Source organism: Lissotriton helveticus, chromosome 12 (assembly GCF_964261635.1).
Source record: "Lissotriton helveticus chromosome 12, aLisHel1.1, whole genome shotgun sequence".
NCBI lineage: Eukaryota > Metazoa > Chordata > Amphibia > Caudata > Salamandridae > Lissotriton > Lissotriton helveticus.
This window is the reverse complement of record NC_136073.1, coordinates 579,426,410-579,445,014: the sequence shown is the minus strand read 5'-3', so window position 1 is coordinate 579,445,014 and position 18,605 is coordinate 579,426,410. Positions and strand designations below refer to the sequence as shown.

The 18,605-nt window shown below is 49.5% G+C and overlaps 1 protein-coding gene across 1 annotated transcript in view; it reads left to right on the top strand.

Annotated features, from left to right (window-relative positions):
* LOC144798063 (uncharacterized) overlaps positions 1-18,605 on the top strand; it is a 793,010-nt gene that overhangs the window by 736,245 nt on the left and 38,160 nt on the right. The window contains exon 19 of the mRNA XM_078668835.1: positions 18,307-18,360. Within this exon, the coding sequence (XP_078524961.1) occupies positions 18,307-18,360 (54 nt within the window). The remainder of the gene's footprint in view (positions 1-18,306; positions 18,361-18,605) is intronic.

Genomic DNA, 18,605 nt, shown 5'->3' with positions numbered 1-18,605 from the left:
CGGAGGCCGAGACTCTCACGGCTGTGGGCTTGGAGAAGCCCAAGGACCAGAAGAAGAGCTACCGCCCGTTCCAGAGACTTACGGAGCGCAGGGCAGAGGGCGAGGTCAACAGTCTGGACAGCAGCAACAGTTCCAGAGGAAGCTCTTCCAGAAACATCCGAGGGGCAGGGGCGGGCAGCAGTCTGCCGCCGCGACCAAAGGCCCGGCCAGGTCTAGACCCTTAGCGGTTACTTCCCCTTCATCCGTTGCCCGCTCCGGGGGGGGGGGGGGAAGCATTCAATATTTTCTGGCAGGGTGGAGAAAAATTACTCAGGACAAGTGGGTGCTGAATATTGTTTGCAATGGATAGTCTTCGGTTCATCAGCCCGCCTCCAGCAATTCCACCGGTTTGCTCGCAGTTTCAGGTGCGCGAACTCCAGGTGGAGGCCGATCTCCTGTTAAGGAAAAGGGCGATAGAAGACGTCCCTCTGTCCCAAAGGGGAAGAGGTCTGTACTCATGGATCTTTCTAGTCCGCAAAAAGGACAAGAACGAGTTCAGGCCTATTCTGGATTTGAGACAAGCAAACAAGTGGATTCGCAGAGAAGTTTCGCATGCTATCCTTACACCAGATTTATCCTCAATTGCAAAGGGGGGACTGGCTGTGCGCGATAGACCTGCAAGATGCATACTTCCACGTGCCCATTGCACAGAAACACCGTAAGTTTCTGCGATTCCAAGTCGGGGCCAATCACTATCAATACACAGTGTTGCCGTTCGGGCTGAAGTCCGTGCCCAGGACCTTTTCCAAATGCATGGCAGTGGTAGCGGCACACCTGAGAAAGAACAAGGTGTTTGTCTACCCGTACCTGGACGATTGGTTGATCAAGGCATCCTCCTTCGCGGAAGCGCAAGCGCACTTCCAGAAGACGTCCGTTCTCTTGAACAAGCTGGGGTTGCACATCAACATGTCCAAGCCTATCCCGATCCGGTCCAATGCCTACAGTACTTGGGAGCATCCATCAATACGCTGTCTGCAAGCGTGTGTCCTTCGGAGGAAAGACGTTTATCACTCCTTCAGAAGGCTCAGGATCTTATGACCGCTCCATCTACGACCGCTAGGACGGTTTCTTCTCTACTGGGGTCGATGGCTTCCTGTATCTTCCTCACACCACACGCGCGGCTACACATGAGACCGCTGCAGGAGTGTCTGGAGGATCAGTGGGACCAGAGGAGAGGAAACTGGGACGACAAGATACGATGGTCTCTGCATGCTCTACAGTCTCTTAAATGGTGGTGTTCAGCGGAGAATCTCCTCAAGGGGGTTCCCTTCAACAAGGACATTCCCACTCAGACCGTTGGGACGGATGCCTCTCTCCACGGCTGGGGAACGCATTCCGGAGAGTTACAGATACAAGGGACGTGGTCCCCAACGGAGTCCACGTACCATCTCAATTTCCTGGAACTCAGAGCGGTTCACTTAGCACTGAAGGCCTTTTATCTGTCCTTCCAGACCAACTCCTTGCTTGTACAGACGGACAATACGACCACGATGTATTACCTCAACAAGCAGGGGGGCTCGAGATCGCGCATCCTGTTGCAGAAGGCGCAGGCGATCTGGCTTCTTGCCAGAAGACTGACGATAACGGCTACTCATCTGCCAGGTGTGCAGAATGTTCAGGCAGACGCACTGAGCAGGCTGACCAGGAAAACCATGAATGGGTCATAAACGACAAAGTACTCTGAGACGTCTTCGACAGGTGGGGCACTCCATAAGTGGATCTGTTCGCCACCTCCGAAAACAGCAAATGCCGAAACTTCGCATCCAGGTACTTCCAGCAGGGAACGCTGGGGAATGCTGTATGGATCAACTGGTCGAACAGCTTTCTGTACGCTTGTCCACCCATTCCCCTGATTCCGGCGGTGCTCATCAAACTAGCCCAGTCCAGGGCGCGGATGATCTTGATTGCCCCGGAATGGCCCAGGCAGTGGTGGTTCACGGACCTGCTTCACCGGTCTCTCCTTCCTCACATTCGGCTGCCGTGCCGGCAGGACCTTCTCACGAAGTTCGGGGGCAGATGGTGCACCCCAACCTCTGGTCTTTGAGTTTGGCGGCATGGCTCCTGAGATAGTGCAATATGGCCATTTGAACCTCCCTGCAGATTGTATGGACATACAGAAGGAAGCCAAGAGACCTTCCACTAGGACCTATTATGCGTACAAGTGGAAGAGATTTTGCATCTGGTGCAAGTCCAAGAACTATGATCCGACGACATGTAAGGAAAATGTCATCCTTCCATACCTTTTACATTTGGCGCAGGCTGGCCTTAACTGTTATTCCATTAAGGTTCATCTCGCCGCGCTTACTGCCTATAGGAAATGCCCTTCACAGACCTTCTTCCAGATCCCAGTGATCAAAGATTTTTTTGAAGGCTTGAAGAAAGTGTTTGCTCCTGTCCGGCGCCCTTCGCCTTCATGGGAATTGAATGTGGTGCTATCCAGATTAATGAAGGGACCTTTTGAACCTATTAATAAGGCTTCGCTACAGCATCTGTCCTGGAAGGCGGCGTTCCTCGTGGCCATTACATCGGCCCGCAGGGTGAGTGAAATTCAGGCGTTGTGTTGCCAAGAACCTTATACAGTATTTCATGCTGCTAAGGTTATGCGTACTCACCCTAAATTTTTCCCGAAGGTTATTTCTGATTTCCATGTTAACCAGACCATAACTTTGCCTACGTTTTTTCAGAATCCTTCTACTCCAGCGGAAAGGTCTCTACATTCCCTGGAATGAAGGTTAATTTCACACCAAGGATCCGAAGGGTGGATGGACTTTTGAGGAGAGAAACAGGGCTACAACTCCACAAGTAGAAGTAAGGTTCAACTGCCGGTGCAGCTCCCTGCGCTTTTTCGAGAAGAGAAAGAGACTTAACTGGGCTGTTTTTGAAATAATACAAAAGGACACCGCAGATGGGAAGTGATTGCCGAACATAAGTAATTTCCGAAAAGCTATAGGAGATTAAGAACCAACGTATAGACATGATGGTTACAGAAATAAAAACAAGAGAATCAGGAGATATGCAGCAAAGCAATATGCAATAAGGAAATCTTTTAAGTGGCAACCAACAAGTGCCCTATAAGTAGGAGAGACTTATCAGTCTGTCTTGAAAAAGATGGCAGAGTATTGTTAAAAGCCATCAAAACGCGGCGACGCCTACATTCGCACAATCAAGGCACAGTCTATCCTGCAGACAAGATAAACTAAGCGGGTCCAGGATTAGACCTTTCTGAATATTGGGTTTCTTGATGTGCACTTTTTATGACAAATATAAGTCTGTCTCTCCCCTTTTTCGGTTTTTATGATATAGTGTGATAATAAGTTTGTCGTCTGATAATTTAACTTGCCTGCAATAGATTTATGGAAATATGATGGTGATGATATTGTGTATGTTTTTAATTAAATTATAATTTGTTGTTTTTACGATCTGTAATATTGATGTGTTAACAGAAAAATAATAATAAAAAAACATGATTTATAGAATTCTTTGGTGGTGCAGTATATAGCGTTAGAGACCATTGCTAATATATGGGCTAACGTTAGTGTTATCAATACAGCGTATGATTGACTTTTAGTGGTGTCCACCAAGGGATCCGCCCCCCTTTTTGTCACTGTTTGCAAGTACTCTATTCCCCTGGTGTGTTAAGGGGTCTCTCTCAACCATGTACGCATTATCTGACAATGGACATAGTGATAAAGTTGTAATCGATAAGCGGGAATGTCAACGGTGGGGAAAGGATACATAAGATATGTAACAGTATGGCAGAGACCATGTGATTAAGGTGGCATTACTACCAGGCAAGGCAGTGGAGTCGTGTGCGGAGTCAGAAAGGACGATATGTACAGTGTCCATAAGGAACAAGCCAGATGTCGGGAATAGGACATGGGGTTATGTCACGAACGGAAAGTGCATTCGCTAAGGGTGGCTACAAACCCCCTCCATTCTTCAGCCAAATTCAATCCCTTTATTGATAGTCAATTTTGTCAATCCAATGGCATTCACGGCTTTGAAGTATCTGTGCAATATCGCCACCCCTCTCTGGAATTTTGGCAATGTCAATAATCAGCCATTTAATCTCGTCAGCTGTGTGATTCTTACTGAAATGTGACTAGTGGAGCAGTAGTGACCAAGCGCCTGATGCGGCTGCGGTGTTGTCCAATTCTTGCCTTGATAGGTTGTTGTTTGGCCTATGTAGGGTAACCCACAAGGACACCAGATACAGTACACAACATTTTGTGTGTTGAAATTAGAGAAAAAGTCTAGGGTATGCTCCCAATTGCCATGTTTGAATGAGGTGGTATTTTCAGTATAGGAACAGATGAGACAGTTGCCGCATTTATGGTGGCTTTTCAGAGGAGGGAGACCCAGGTGGATTCAAGTGTGCCTCCTTTCTTTTTGGTTGTCTCCGTGGATGATCTCACAAGGTGGTCTTTGATATTTTTTGCCCTTTTGTATGCAAATAGGGGAACTTCCAAGGACGGGTCTATACTTTTGATTATGTTCTAGTGTTTGGTAATGAGACTGCGAATCTTACTGGTGTGCACTCCGAGTGGCTTTTGTAAGACAAAGTGTTCCTCTTGGTGGGCTTCCTATGGAATGATGTATAAAGTGTCCCTTCGGCATATTGGATGTGAAGATCAAGGAAAGGTATAGTTGATTTGTGTACGGTTGAAGTGAAGGTCAAATGTGTCTGAATGTGGTTAAGGTAGGTCACGAAATCATAAACTCTTGTCATTGCCACTCCAAATCAGGAAAATATGGTTTATGTACCTATGCCAGCACTTTGTTAGTCCATTGAGGGTTCAAGTTGCTGAGGGCATAGGTATGTTCTACATGGTTCTTGTATATATTTGACAGATTTGGGGCGAAAAGAGCCCCCATGCTGGTTCCAGAGCTTTGCTGATTGTAGTTGCCTCCTGATACAAAATAGTTAGCTTGTAAAGCCACCCGTAGTAGTGAAATTATAAATGAAGTGGGGACACAAAAAGGACGTGGTCTGGTATCTAGCACTTGCTCTATAATTTCGATACTCTCGTTCTGGGGGATGTTGGTGTAAAGTGATATGTCTAGTGTGACTAGCCAATCAGTGGTGGGTATGTATGGGATTCCTTCAACCAGGTTGATCATGTGCATGGTGTTGCATACATAGCTATATAGGAGGGGGACATAGTCTTTGATAAAAAATCAATGTATCTCCTGATCGGTTCCAAGATGGAGCCGCAACCAGATAGGATGGGTCTCCCTGGTGGGGTTGTGATGCTTTTGTGCACCTTAGGGAGAGTGTACATAACAGGGGTTCTGGGGTTCTCAGCATTGAGATATTCAAATTGTTTCTTGGTCAGGAAACCAAGCTCCAGGCCCTCTGTAGTGATCTGCATTATTTAATTACGTATTTCGGATAATGGATTGTAGTTTAGCGTTTTGTAATGCCTTTCTTCTGAGATTTGATTCAATATTTCAGTGTCATAATCTGTCCGTTCTTGAATGACAATGCCACCCCCTTTGTCTGCTGGTTTGAGTATTATTGAAGTGTTAGGTTTAAGGGAATTGAGGGCTAGGCATTCTTCCAGTGTGATGTTGTAGGGTGTATATTGTTCCCTGTTTTTAAGAGCGTCTGCACTGCTTAAGATCATTTTCTCAAATGTGAGCAACTCCGGAGGCATCATCCCATTGGTGGGGTAGAAAATAGAGGGTGGTCTAAGCCCTGTGGCAGACTCATGAGAGACATTCTTTATCTTTAAAAAACAATCTGATGCGAATTTTGCTAAAAAATTGAGTTTGGCTTTGATTTTGTTCCTTCTCTCATTCCTCCCCCGTCTCTGCTCCTTCCCTACACAGAACCCGGCTGGGTTTACTGTAAGTACCTTCACTTTCACCTACGGTTTGACACTTATCAACCCGACATGAATGAGCATTGTCTCAATACTCAGGTATTTCATTTAGCTTGGCTATCCTGAATATCCCTCCTGATTTCTACTGGTCCTGTCCTTACCCCCTCTCACTCCTCAGATGTTCCCAACATCCTAGGTCCTGACGAGACCCCACACCCAAGCGGGTCGAAACCCAGTCGACGATAATAGGAAGCGGTCTCTATGGCGATGGATCTGTGAGAAGTTGGCCTGATACAAGGTGATCACTAGAATTAGTGAACATCCTATATCAGTCCAAACAACCCTTATGGTGATTGGTTGTAAAGTCAACCGTATAGACCAGCTATCCTAGTAGCGTGGACAAAAGCAGTCTTTAGGCTAAACTCTTTTGGCATGTGAAGCCAGCTGTTTTACCACAATATAACCCCTTGAATACCAGATGAAAAGACACCACACAGGTTGTTATGAAAATAAACGATATATTTATTTATAACAACACCTCTGGACTCTTTGAGGTCAGAGGGCTAAGCACATGACAATACTACAAAAGAAATACGAGTTCGCACAATATCTAAAAGTGTGCCTGAGGGGCACGGCAAACCATATACTCAAAACAATGGAATGCGAGGAAGGAAAATACTGTAAGGAGATCCAGAGGCTGGAGGATCGCTGGGACTACGCTACAAACTAGGTAAGTAAGGAGCAGGAGGCCCACGGGACTCGCGTGCAGAGTGGGAACTCTCACGCGGGATGCGTACAAACGTCTATGGATCTTACAGTTTGGAAAGTTACGGATTCCGGACGAACCCGGCTGGATGGAGGGAAAACAACAGTGGACCTGGACACTAGGATAGTGGACACAGACTTCAGCACCTGGAAGCTTTAGTTACCTAACCCACAGGCTGCGGGTGCATAGAGCTGAAGTTGCGTCGGGTTTGCTGCGTTGATCCCGGTGATGCCTGAAACAAGAAGTTGCTGGCAGGCAGCCAGATGGAGGAGTCCGGTGGTTCCAAGGATGAAACTGGAGGGAAGAAGTCCTGAAATGGAAGGGGACAGAGTCTCGGTCACTAGCCAGTGACGGTGCTGGAACCAGGAGGGAACCAGATGCTGTCGCCGCAGTCAGGTGATGGAAGGGTCGCTTCTCTCTCTAGCTGCGCAGACCAGGAGCTGCTCTTCACCACCAGGCTGGAGGCACGAGCTGTCCCACGTAGTCTGCTGCTGTCGGCGGTGTCGGATCGTTGATCTGGACAACAGGCCTTGGCTAATGCAAGCCACGCGGTGGAACAAAGATGGCGTCTAGAGTGGACCAGGAGGGTCCGGGGTGCTTCTCTTTCACAAGGAAGCAAGGGCCAGTCTGGGGGACCAGACTAGCAGTGTAGATTTCTTCGGGTCGTCTCAGAGGTCACTAGCCAGCCGCCAAGTGACCAGACAACAGGAAGGGCAGCAACCAGGCAAAAGGGCCCCACGCAGATCACGGGGATGCTGGGGGGTTGTTTTTTGGTGCAGGAGCTGCGTCGGTGTGGGGCTTCTCAGTCCCCAATGCACTCACTCGAGGAACCCTCAGGAGTCGTGCTGGAAGCGCTGTGCAGGTTTCTTCAAGATGGCCGTCTCCACGTTGCTCGTCGCACCCACGGGTCCCAGCTGTGCTGTGGATGTGGGTGGAGGTCAGAGAGGTCTGGAGGTCCGGGTCTTGTCGAGCTGGGTCGTCGGATTCCGGGATGGAAGGACTCTGCAGCAAACCGCACAGGAGCTTGATGGTGCCTACGAAGCAGGATGGTCACTCCCTGACCATAGGGGAGATTCTTCAGTCTTCTGATGATCAGGAGGTCGAAGGTCAAGAGTTCTTCGTGGAAGTTGTCAAGAGTAATCTAATCTGGAATGGGACCAGCTCCTACCTTTATTCAGCTAAAGGGGGCTGCACTACGACTAGGTCCCTCCCCTGGGTGGGACCAGGAAGGGGGGTGGTTACACCCCCTATCCTTTGTCCAGTTTCCCGCCAGAGCTGGGGCTGGAGTGCCCCAGCAACTGGTTGGAACCGGTGTATGCACAGGGCACCTTGTGTGCCCCAGGCATGTCTCATTCCTTTCAGCCTGAGCCTACCTAATACACAAAATCCTGTCTGGGGTGGTGCTAGCACCTCCCAAGGCAGGAAACCCTTTGTCTGAACCTCCCTCGCTGGAAGGACTCCCAGCAGCAGGAGGTCAGACTTGTGTCTGTGGTGGCAGCATCCATTTTGTGATGCTGAGGCTTGAGTTAACTTTAACCGGGGTTTACAGTTACATGCATGTCGTGTCCCTCTAGAAGGGTGGAATGCTAACCCAGTCGCCAGAATTGGCGAGGGGTTAGTATTCCAATTCGTATGACACCTTACTCGACATGTTTTGATAATGCTATGCCAAAGTTAGCATTTAACCGCGAGGATTATAATGCACTTAAGAGTATATGGTATAGCGTTATCATGGAACAGCTATAAGGACTTGGTTCCGCAAGCTGCAAATGGGCTCAGCTCATGCCAGAGCACCATCTCACATAATTCCAAGCACTCTGCCTTCAGGATTGATAAGGCCTGCCATAGGAGTGACTGATAGGAATATATGTGTCCATTTTAGGGTTAGATATAGGAATACTATATCTAAAGCAAAGGGTGATTACACCACCTTGCCCCAGCTGTCGTGCAGCCAGTTGTCAGATTTGGGTGGCCAGCCAGGGGTGGCATAATACATGCTGCAGCCCCTGGTAGGCCCTGGGTACACCTATGCCCTGGATACCTAAGGTATACTGTACAGGGACTGATAAGGTGGCCCAGTACCAATTGGTAAATGCACCTAAGGTACATGCTTGTCAATTTAGAGAGAGAACAGCTAGGCTGTGGGTCTGATTAGCAGGCCCACAGCCAGGGAAAGTCGTAAATCAGTGAAGCAAAAAGCAAAAATCTGGGGTGGCCATGGGATTGCAGACCCCACTCTCCTACAGGATCCATCGGCGTACTCCCTACCGTAGCCATCCGGACTAACCTCCTGAAAGATGCTTCGGCCAGCGTCTTCTACAGAGCCACTGCTGCCCTTTAACGGTGCACTCTTGGACGTTCTTTGGGGCACCTGGTCCAGGCCCAACACAGGGGCTCCTGTGGATAAGAACGTTTCCCGACTCCATCGCCCGGCCCCAGGCAACCCAGTTTTCTCTCCTAACATCCTACCCCTAAGAGCTTGATTGTCCAAGTCTGTGTCCCCGAGCGTGTTCCCTTCCGCACCACCTGATGGGGAATCCAAGAAACTGGAGCAGTTTTGGAAAAAAAATTTCTTCCGCCAGTTCTGGACTGCGGTCTGTGAACACCGCATGTCTCTTGGGACGGTATTCCCATTCTGTGTGGGATTCGGTTGAGCAGGAGCTACCTCCGTGTCCAGTGGAGACTTAGACAGTACTCTCCCAAGCTATTGCTGAGGGGAGAGACGCAGCCAAGTTCACGATCCGTTGTGGTCTTGACACTGCTGACTCGCTGGACAGGGCGATTTCCACGACAGTGGCACTATGCCGCCACGCCTTGCTGAGAACAACTGGCTTTTGTGGGGAGGTTACTCCCACTACTTGTTGCCAAAGAAGGACAAAGGTCTGCGTCCCATCTTAGACCTTTGGAACATAAATAGTTTCCTCCGGAAGGAGAAGTTCAAGATGCTCACTCTTGCTCAGTTCATGTCTGCTCTCGACCCGCTAGACTGGATGGTAGCGTTAGACCTGCAGGACGCATATTTCCATATCCCTGTCCTGCCGGCCCACCATTGTTACCTGCGATTCACTGTAGGGCAGGAGCATTTTCAGTTCACCGTGCTCCCCTTTGGTCTTACCAGTGCCCCCCTGGGTGTTCACCAAAGTGATGGCGGTGGTCGCAGCTCATCTGCGCAGATCAGGGGTTTCAGTCTTCCCCTATCTCGACGACTGGTTGTTGAAGGTGGGATCGCCCTAAACAGTCATCTCCCACCTCCAGACTTTGGCCGACCTCCTGCATTTTCTGGGGTTCTCCATCAACGTGCCGAAGTCGCACCTGATTCCCTCTCGGAACCTCCTCTTCATCGGAGCGGTTCTGGACCCGGCGCAGTTTTGGGTTTATCCTCCCGAACAGCGAGGCCGGGACATTCGGGCTATGATTCTGATCTTTCAGCCCTTGTCCTGGGTTTTGGTCAAGATGACCTTGAGGCTGCTGGGCCTCATGGCCTCCTGCATCCTGCTAACCAACCATGCCAGATGGCATATGCAGGCTCTGGAGTGGGACCTGAAGTTCCAGTGGGCGCCGCATCAGAGGAACCTGTCTGATTACGTCCAGATCTCGGCAGTGGTAGCTCACAAATCAGCAGTGGGTCAGCAGCAGATCCCTCTACCTTCCCCCGCTGGAGCACACAGTGGTGACGGATGCGTCCCTCCTGGGATGAGGTGGCCACATGGGAGAGGCGTGGATCAGAGGCCTCTGGTCTCCGGCGGAGTCGCGGCTCCATATCAACCTTCTGGAGCTTCGGGCGATCCTTCTTGCACTGAAAGCATTCCTTCCCTCTGTCAAGGGCAGGGGGGTGCAGGTGTTCACAGACCACACCACCGCCATGTGGTGTTGCAACAAACAAGGCCGGGGGGGTCGTGGACCCTATGTCAGGAGGCTATGCACCTCTTGATATGCCTAAAATGTCAAGGCATTTCCTTGATGGTTCAACACCAGCCAGGTTCTTTGAATGCCAGGGTGGACGAACTCAGCCGCAGGTGCCTGATGGATCACAAATGGCGTCTTCACTCTGAGGTGGCGCAAGGTCACTTTCAACAGTGGGGAGAGCCTTGGTTAGATCTATTCACCAAGGAAGAGAACACCCAATGTCATACCTTCTGCGCATTGGAATTTCCAAGGCGGCACTCGCTCGGTGATGCTTTTTGTCACGAGTGGAGCTGTTGTACACCTTTACGCCTATACCACTTCTACACAGAGTGCTGAAGATCAGGCACGACCAGGCCCAAGTCATTGTGGCCCCGGAGTGGTCTCGAAGAGTTTGGTATCCCGAGCTACTCAGTATGAGCATGGATCCCCAATCCGACTAACTCTTCGGGAGGATCTTCTGTCGCAGCAGCAGGGCATTGTCCTCCCCCCGAACCTGTCCAGCCCCCACCTACATGCGTGGAGATTGAGCCGCGACAGTTGATTCTTTTTGACTTGCCTCCTGAAGCCTGTGATATCATTCTGGCAGCTAGACGTCCCTCCACTAAATCGGTATACGCCTGCAGGTGGAACAAATTTGTGGCATGGTGCACAGCAAAGGCTGTGGATCCCCTTTCTGCCCCTCTTTCAGAAGTCCTTTTGTTTCTTCTTTCTCTGGCCCAGCAGGGCTCTTCTCTGAGCACTATCAAGGGCTATTTCTCTGCCATTTCGGCCTTTCTCAGGCTCCCTGATCAGCCCTCTTTTCACGTCCCCTGTTGTGAATAGATTTCTCAAAGGCATTACTCACCTTTTTACCTCCCATTCCGTTTGTAATGCCGCAGTGGGACTTGAATCTGGTTCTCACTTTTCTGATGTGTGCTCCTTTTGAGCCGTTTCACAACTGTCCTTAGTTTGTTAACTTTGAAGACTGCTTTCCTGGTTGCCATCACCTCCGCTAGGCGTGTGAGTGAGCTCCAGGCTCTTTCCTGTAAGCCTCCTTTTCTTTCGGTTCATCCGGACAAGGTTGTGCTTCCCACTCGTCCTTCCTTCTTGCCAAAGGTTGTCACTGCCTTCCACATTGGGCAAACTATCACCTTGCGTACTTTCTTTCCACCTCCGCGCCCTTCCAGAGAGGGAGAGGCTCCACTGTCTGGACCCAAAACGTACGCCCTAATTTTACCTGAATTACACACAACAGTTCCGGGTGGATGAAAAGCTTTGATGGTTACGTGGGTGCCAAGAAAGACCGGGCTGTACACAAGAGGACTATCTCCCGATGGGTCGTCTTGTGTATCAAAGCCTGTTATTCTCTGGCTAAAAAGGAACCTCCAGTGGGGTTGCTCACCCATTCTACCAGGGCAACAGCAGCACTACTGCATTGGGACGTGGTGTCCCCCTGCAAGACAGGCAGCCACGTGGGCCTCGTTGCACACTTTTACCAAGCATTTTTGCCTTGACAGTCCAGTCCGGGGAGACTGCTTCTTTGGCCGTTCTGTTCTCCGTGACTTTCTGGTGTGATCTTGGTTCGCAGACCCACCACCGGGGTTGGTCTTGCTGGTCTATCTGTTCTAAGGTAAGGAATCACTAACGTTTCTTTCATATGCACAAGTTACTTACATGTGTAACAATATATCTGTAAGAGACATTAGTTAGTGATAGGTTCCTTACCGCCCCACCATTCCTCCCCGTTCTGCGAAGTGATTTCTAGGGTTAAGGTCATCCCTTTCAGGGCCCTAGTTCCAATGCACCAGTTGTCAGTATCTTGCATGCTCTGCGTTCCTGGCGCGGAAAGTCGTGTACAGAACTGATGTCAGCCCGCGTGGGCGCGTCTAAGTAGCCCCAGTGATGTCATCTCTGCGACTACGACGCTAACGACCTATGTGGATAGTAAGACGATGCCTACCGACGCGCAGGGGTACTGCTGACAAACTTTCCGGATCCAGTCTGACGCCTGGGGATATTCTAAGGCAAGGAATCCATCACCAACTAATGTCTTGTACAGATATAACGTTACACAAGTAAGTAGCTTGTGCTTCATCAGTTTTGGAAATATTAAGGAAAATCCAAATTTCTATGTATGGGCACACAGATCCTCCGAGGATCCGACAGCCCCCTGATTGACTGGCAACACTTCCTCCAGGATGCCACCATCCTTCCATTGCATGTCGGAGGATCATTTGGCCATTCTCCGCCACGAAGTTGCCGCTCTCTTGGCCAAGGGAGATACCGAAAGGGTCTCTATGCCAGAAGTACGTTGTGGTTGCTACTTTCTGGTACCCAAGAAGGACCAAGGCCTGCGTCCTATCTTGGACCTTAGGGCCCTCAACCGCTTCCTCCTGAAGGAGAAGTTCAAGATGCTCATGTTGGCTCAGGTCCTGTCTGCCCTCGACCCTGGACACTGGATGGTAGCGTTGGACTTGCAGGACGCATATATCCAAACCCCCGTCCTGCCAGCCCACAGGAGTTACCTACAGTTCACAGTAGGCCACTAGCATTTTCAGTTTACTGTGCTCCCCTTTGGACTTACCACCCCTCGGGTGTTCACGAAAGGGATGGTGGTGGTCTCAGTTCAACTGCGCAGTCCAGGGGTACCAGTTTTACCCTATCTCGATGACTGGCTGTTTAAGGTGTTTCCCACCTCCAGACTACGGCAGACCTCCTGCACTTGCTGTGGTTGACTATCAACGTGCCAAAGTCACACCTGACTCCCACTCAGAAGCTCCTTTTCATTTGAGCGGTTCTGAATATGGCTCAGTTTTAGGTTTACCCCCTCCAGGCTATGACACCGATATTTCTGTCCTATCCTGGATTTCAGTGAGAATGACCCTGAGACTGCTGGGCCTTATGGCCTCCTGAATCCTGCTGGTGGATCATGCCAGGTGGCATATGCAGGCTCTGCAGTGGGACCTGAAGTTCCAGTGGACGCAGCATCAGGGCAATCTTTGCGACGTCCACATCTTGGAGGGGACTGCACATCAATTGCAGTGGTAGTAACAAACCAAGATTGGGTCAGCATCCGATCCCACTCTCCTCCCCAACCAGAGCTGACAATGGTGACCGATGCGTCATTACTTGGATGCGGCGGCCACCTGGGAGAGGTGGAGAATAGAGGTCTCTGTCAGAGTCTTGCCTCCACGTCAATCTTTTGGAGCACGGGCGATTCGTCTGGCACTGAAGGCATTTCTTCCCTCTATCAAAGGAATAGTAGTGCAGGTGTTCAGGAAAGACCACTGCCATGTGGTACTGCAACAAACAGAGCGGGTTGGGGTCGGGACTCTAGGTCAAGAGACTGTTCACCTTTGGACACGGCTGGAACATGAGGGCATGTCCCTGGTGGTTCAACACCGGGCAGGTTATCTGAACACAGGGGCGGACGAGCTCTGCCGTCTGTGCATGATGGATCACAAATGGCGTCTTTACTCTGAGGTGGTGCAAGGTCTTTCTTAGCAGTGGGGAGAGCCTTAGTTAGATCTGTTCGCCAGCGAATAGAACTCGCAATGTCAGCAGTTCTGCATGCTGGAATTTCCCAGGTGGCACTCGCTCTGCGACGTTTTTCGTCGCGAGTGGACTTGCGGCCTCCTGTACACATTTTCGCCATTGCCACTTCTGACCCGAGTGCTGAAGATAAAGCGCGACTGGGCCCAAGTCATTCGTGTGACTTCGGACTAGGCACAGAGTCCGGTACCCCGAGCTCTTAAGCATCGCCATCGATCCTCCGATCAAACTGCGTCTTTGGGAGCATCTTCTGTCGCAGTAGCAGGGAATGGTCCTCTACCTGAACCTGTCCAGCCTCCAACTCCTTGCATGGAGATTGAGCGGCTGCAGTTGACTGCTTTTGACCTTCCACCTGAAGTCTGTAATGTCATCTTGGGGGCCAGGAGTCCCTCAACCAAGTCTGTACACGCCTGTAGATGTAACAAGTTTGTGCCATGGTGCACAGCGAAGGCCGTGGATCCCCTTTCTGCCCCTCTTTCAGAGGTACTCTTGTTCATCCTATCTTTAGCCTAGGAGGGCTCTACCCTGGGCACTCTTAAATGCTACCTTTCGGCCAGATCTGCCTTTCTTCACCTTCCTGGTCAGCCTTCTCTTTTCAAGTGCCCTATTGTAAATAGATTTCTAAAGGGCATTATCCTTCTCTTTCCTCCTTCTCCGTTCATAATACCCCAGTGGGACTTGAATCTTGTCTTGGCGTTCCTTTTGTGTGCTCCCTTCGAGCCTCTACATAACTGCCCTATCAGGCTCCTTACTCTGAAGTCTGCCTTCCTTTATGCCTTCCCCTCCGTTGAAGCTCGCTCACTCTGCGAGCAATGTCCTAAAAACCTCCTTTTCTTGCTGTTCATACGGACAAAGTAGTCTTTCACATAGGGCCTCTTTTCTTCCCAAAGTGGTTGCCTCTTTCCACATAGGACAGACCATAAGTCTGCCCACCTTTTTCCTGCATCCGCACCCTTCACAGGTGGTGGAGAGACTCCACCATATGGACCCAAAACTTGCACTGTCTTTCTAGACCACACGCAAGATTTCTGGGTGGACAATCAACTTTGTTGGCTATAGCCACCAAGAAAGGTTGGGCTGTGCAAAAACGCACCATCTCTCGGGTTGTCCTAAGCATTAAAATCTGCTAGTCCTTAGCAAAAAAGGAAGCTCCAGTGGGACTACGTGCCCAGTCCACCAGGTCTACGGCAGCTGCTTGTGCTTTGGTCCGTGGAGTTCCACTCCTTGACATGTCAGGCGGCCACGTGGGCATCCCTGCACACGTTCACCAAACATTATTGCCTAGACAGCCAAGTCCGGAGAGACTACTACTTTGGATGTTCTGTTCTCCAGGACTTTCTGGTGTGAACTTAGTTCGCAGACCCACCTCCAGGGTTGTCATTGCTTCATTCTATCTTCCTTACATTAAAGAGGCCCAACAATCTTTCAGATGAACAAGTTACTTACCTTCGGTAACCCATCCTCCCCGTTATGCAAACTGGCTTCTAGGGATAGAGACTCCCTTTCATGGCCCTAGTTATGTGCACCAGTGGTCAGTGTCTTGCATGGCTCTGCGCTTCTGGCGTGGAAAGTACTGTCAGAACTTACATTAGCACGCATGGTCGGCGTCTAAGTAGACACCACTATGTCATTTCGGCCACCACGACACCAAGGATGGACGCGGAGTCGACCGACACACAGGGGTACTCCTAAAGCAAAGTCTTCGGGTATAGTCTGACACCTGGGGGTAATTCTAAGATGAGGAATCTATAACCAGCATATGTCTCTTAAAGATACAGTGTTACAGAAGGTAAGTAACTTGTTGAACCAGGTCATGAGTGATGTAATATTTGAGGACATAAGCAATGCATTTCAGCGGTGTAAGTTATACTGAGCTCAGGTAACTATTACTGCTGAACTTCTATGGTTTTGTGAGAGTGAAATCTGAGCCCAACTATAACGTCCCTGTAACCTTTGTTTTTTTCCAGTGAATTTCTAAGGTTTCTTTAATTCTATTTCCTAACTAGAACATTCTTGTAACCTTTAGTTTTTTAGTGAATATATATTCATGAATAAATCTTTCTTTGGTTGCACTGTGGAAGTCCATATTTCAGTCTTTGAAGGGAAATCTTTTGTAATATTCAATGTATTTCCAACATTGCTCATGTTTGCTTGCCGAATTTGTCCATTGTGTTAAGTCTAATCCTCCTTTACGTCCGAAGTTAGATTAGATGTGGAGTGCTCTTGCCCGTTGCTTTGGCTCTTAGACACTCAGTCGCCAGCACACTTTCTCACATATCCACTAAAATGCACTTTTATGAACATTCTCACTCTCTCACTGTCTCTCACTCTCTCACTGTCTCTCACTGTCTCTCACTCTCTCTCACTCTCTCTCACTCTCTCTCACTCTCTCTCACTCTCTCTCACTCTCTCTCACTCTCTCACTCTCTCACTCTCTCACACTCTCTCACACTCTCACATTCTCTCACATTCTCTCACACACTCTCACACACTCTCTCTCACACTCTCACACTCTCTCACACACTCTCACACACTCTCACACACTCTCACACTCTCTCACACTCTCTCACACTCTCTCACACTCTCTCACACTCTCTCACACTCTCTCACACTCTCTCTCACACTCTCTCTCACACTCTCTCTCACACTCTCTCTCACACACTCTCTCTCTCTCTCTCTCTCTCTCTCTCTCTCTCTCTCTCTCTCTCTCTCTCTCTCTCTCGATCACACTCTCGATCACACTCTCGATCACACTCTCGATCACACTCTCGATCACACTCTCGATCACACTCTCGATCACACTCTCGATCACACTCTCGATCACACTCTCGATCACACTCTCGATCACACTCTCGATCACACTCTCTCACTCTCTCTCACTCTCTACTCACTCTCTCTCACTCTCTCTCTACCTCTCTCACACTCACTCTCACACTCACTCTCACACTCACTCACACCTCACACACACTCTCACACCCCTCACACCTCTCCTCACTCTCTCACACTCTCTCTCACACTCTCTCTCACACTCTCTCACACTCTCTCTCACACTCTCTCTCACACTCTCTCTCACACTCTCTCTCACACTCTCTCTCACACCTCTCACCACACTCTCTCTCACACTCTCTCACACCCTCTCACACTCTCTCACACTCTCTCACACTCTCTCACCACACTCTCTCTCCCCCCGCTCTCTCTCACACTCTCTCTCTCACACTCTCTCACTCTCTCTCACACTCTCTCACACTCTCTCTCACCACACTCTCTCTCACCACACTCTCTCTCACCACACTCTCTCTCACCACACTCTCTCTCACCACACTCTCTCTCACCACACTCTCTCTCACCACACTCTCTCTCACCACACTCTCTCTCACCACACTCTCTCTCACCACACTCTCTCTCACCACACTCTCTCTCACCACACTCTCTCTCACCACACTCTCTCTCACCACACTCTCTCTCACCACACTCTCTCTCACCACACTCTCTCTCACCACACTCTCTCACCACACTCTCTCTCACCACACTCTCTCTCACCACACTCTCTCTCACCACACTCTCTCACCACACTCTCTCTCACCACACTCTCTCTCACCACACTCTCTCTCACCACACTCTCTCTCACCACACTCTCTCTCACCACACTCTCTCTCACCACACTCTCTCACCACACTCTCACCCACCACACTCTCTCTCACCACACTCTCACCACACTCTCTCTCTCTTCTCTCTCTCTTCTCTCACTCTCTCTCACTCTCTCTCTTACTCTCTCTCTTACTCTCTCTCTTACTCTCTCTCTTACTCTCTCTCTCACACTCTCTCTCACACACTGTGATGCTTTTTCAGCCTCTTCACCAAGAGTACTATGATTGGGCAGCTTTATTCCAAAAGTTAAACTGATCCTGTGGCTTCCACACACTAACAAAGTGAACTGATCCTGTGCCTCTCGTACTAGCTTCTTATGGAAGCACTGCTTGAGATGCTATGATCATGCTTTAATATATAAACAATTTACATGACTCGATTGCTGTATCTGGGTTAGTGTAAAGGTATGACAAATCCCATCACGTGTAAGTCTTCTAGTGTATTGCGGGCATAGACTCACGCTTATTCAGATACTTTTCCCCCCTGCAATGGACTATGGAAAACAGTGTTTATTCTGCAGGCAGCATCCCAGACTCCAGACATTCACTTCTCATTGACACCACCTTTTCTCTCCCTCTTCCCTTATTTTAGATGAAGTTTGAAGGAAAGGTTGGGCGTCTGCTGGGAGCTTACTTCCAGGACAAGGTTGTGAACCACCTTTCTCTCTAGTTTGCTTGATTTAGCTGCATCCAATCATTTATCGCATTAGCAGGAGCTTTGGCCCATCTTCACCTTTGTTAAGCAATATTATCCACTTCCTCATTCCTCGTACACAAGGGTGCTCTTCTGAGATGCATGCAAGAGTTTCCTTCTCATGAAGGAAACTCCCCTGGATGTTATAGGAGCTGTATAGCAAAAGCAAACTGATGTACCAGGAGTGAACGATGGTG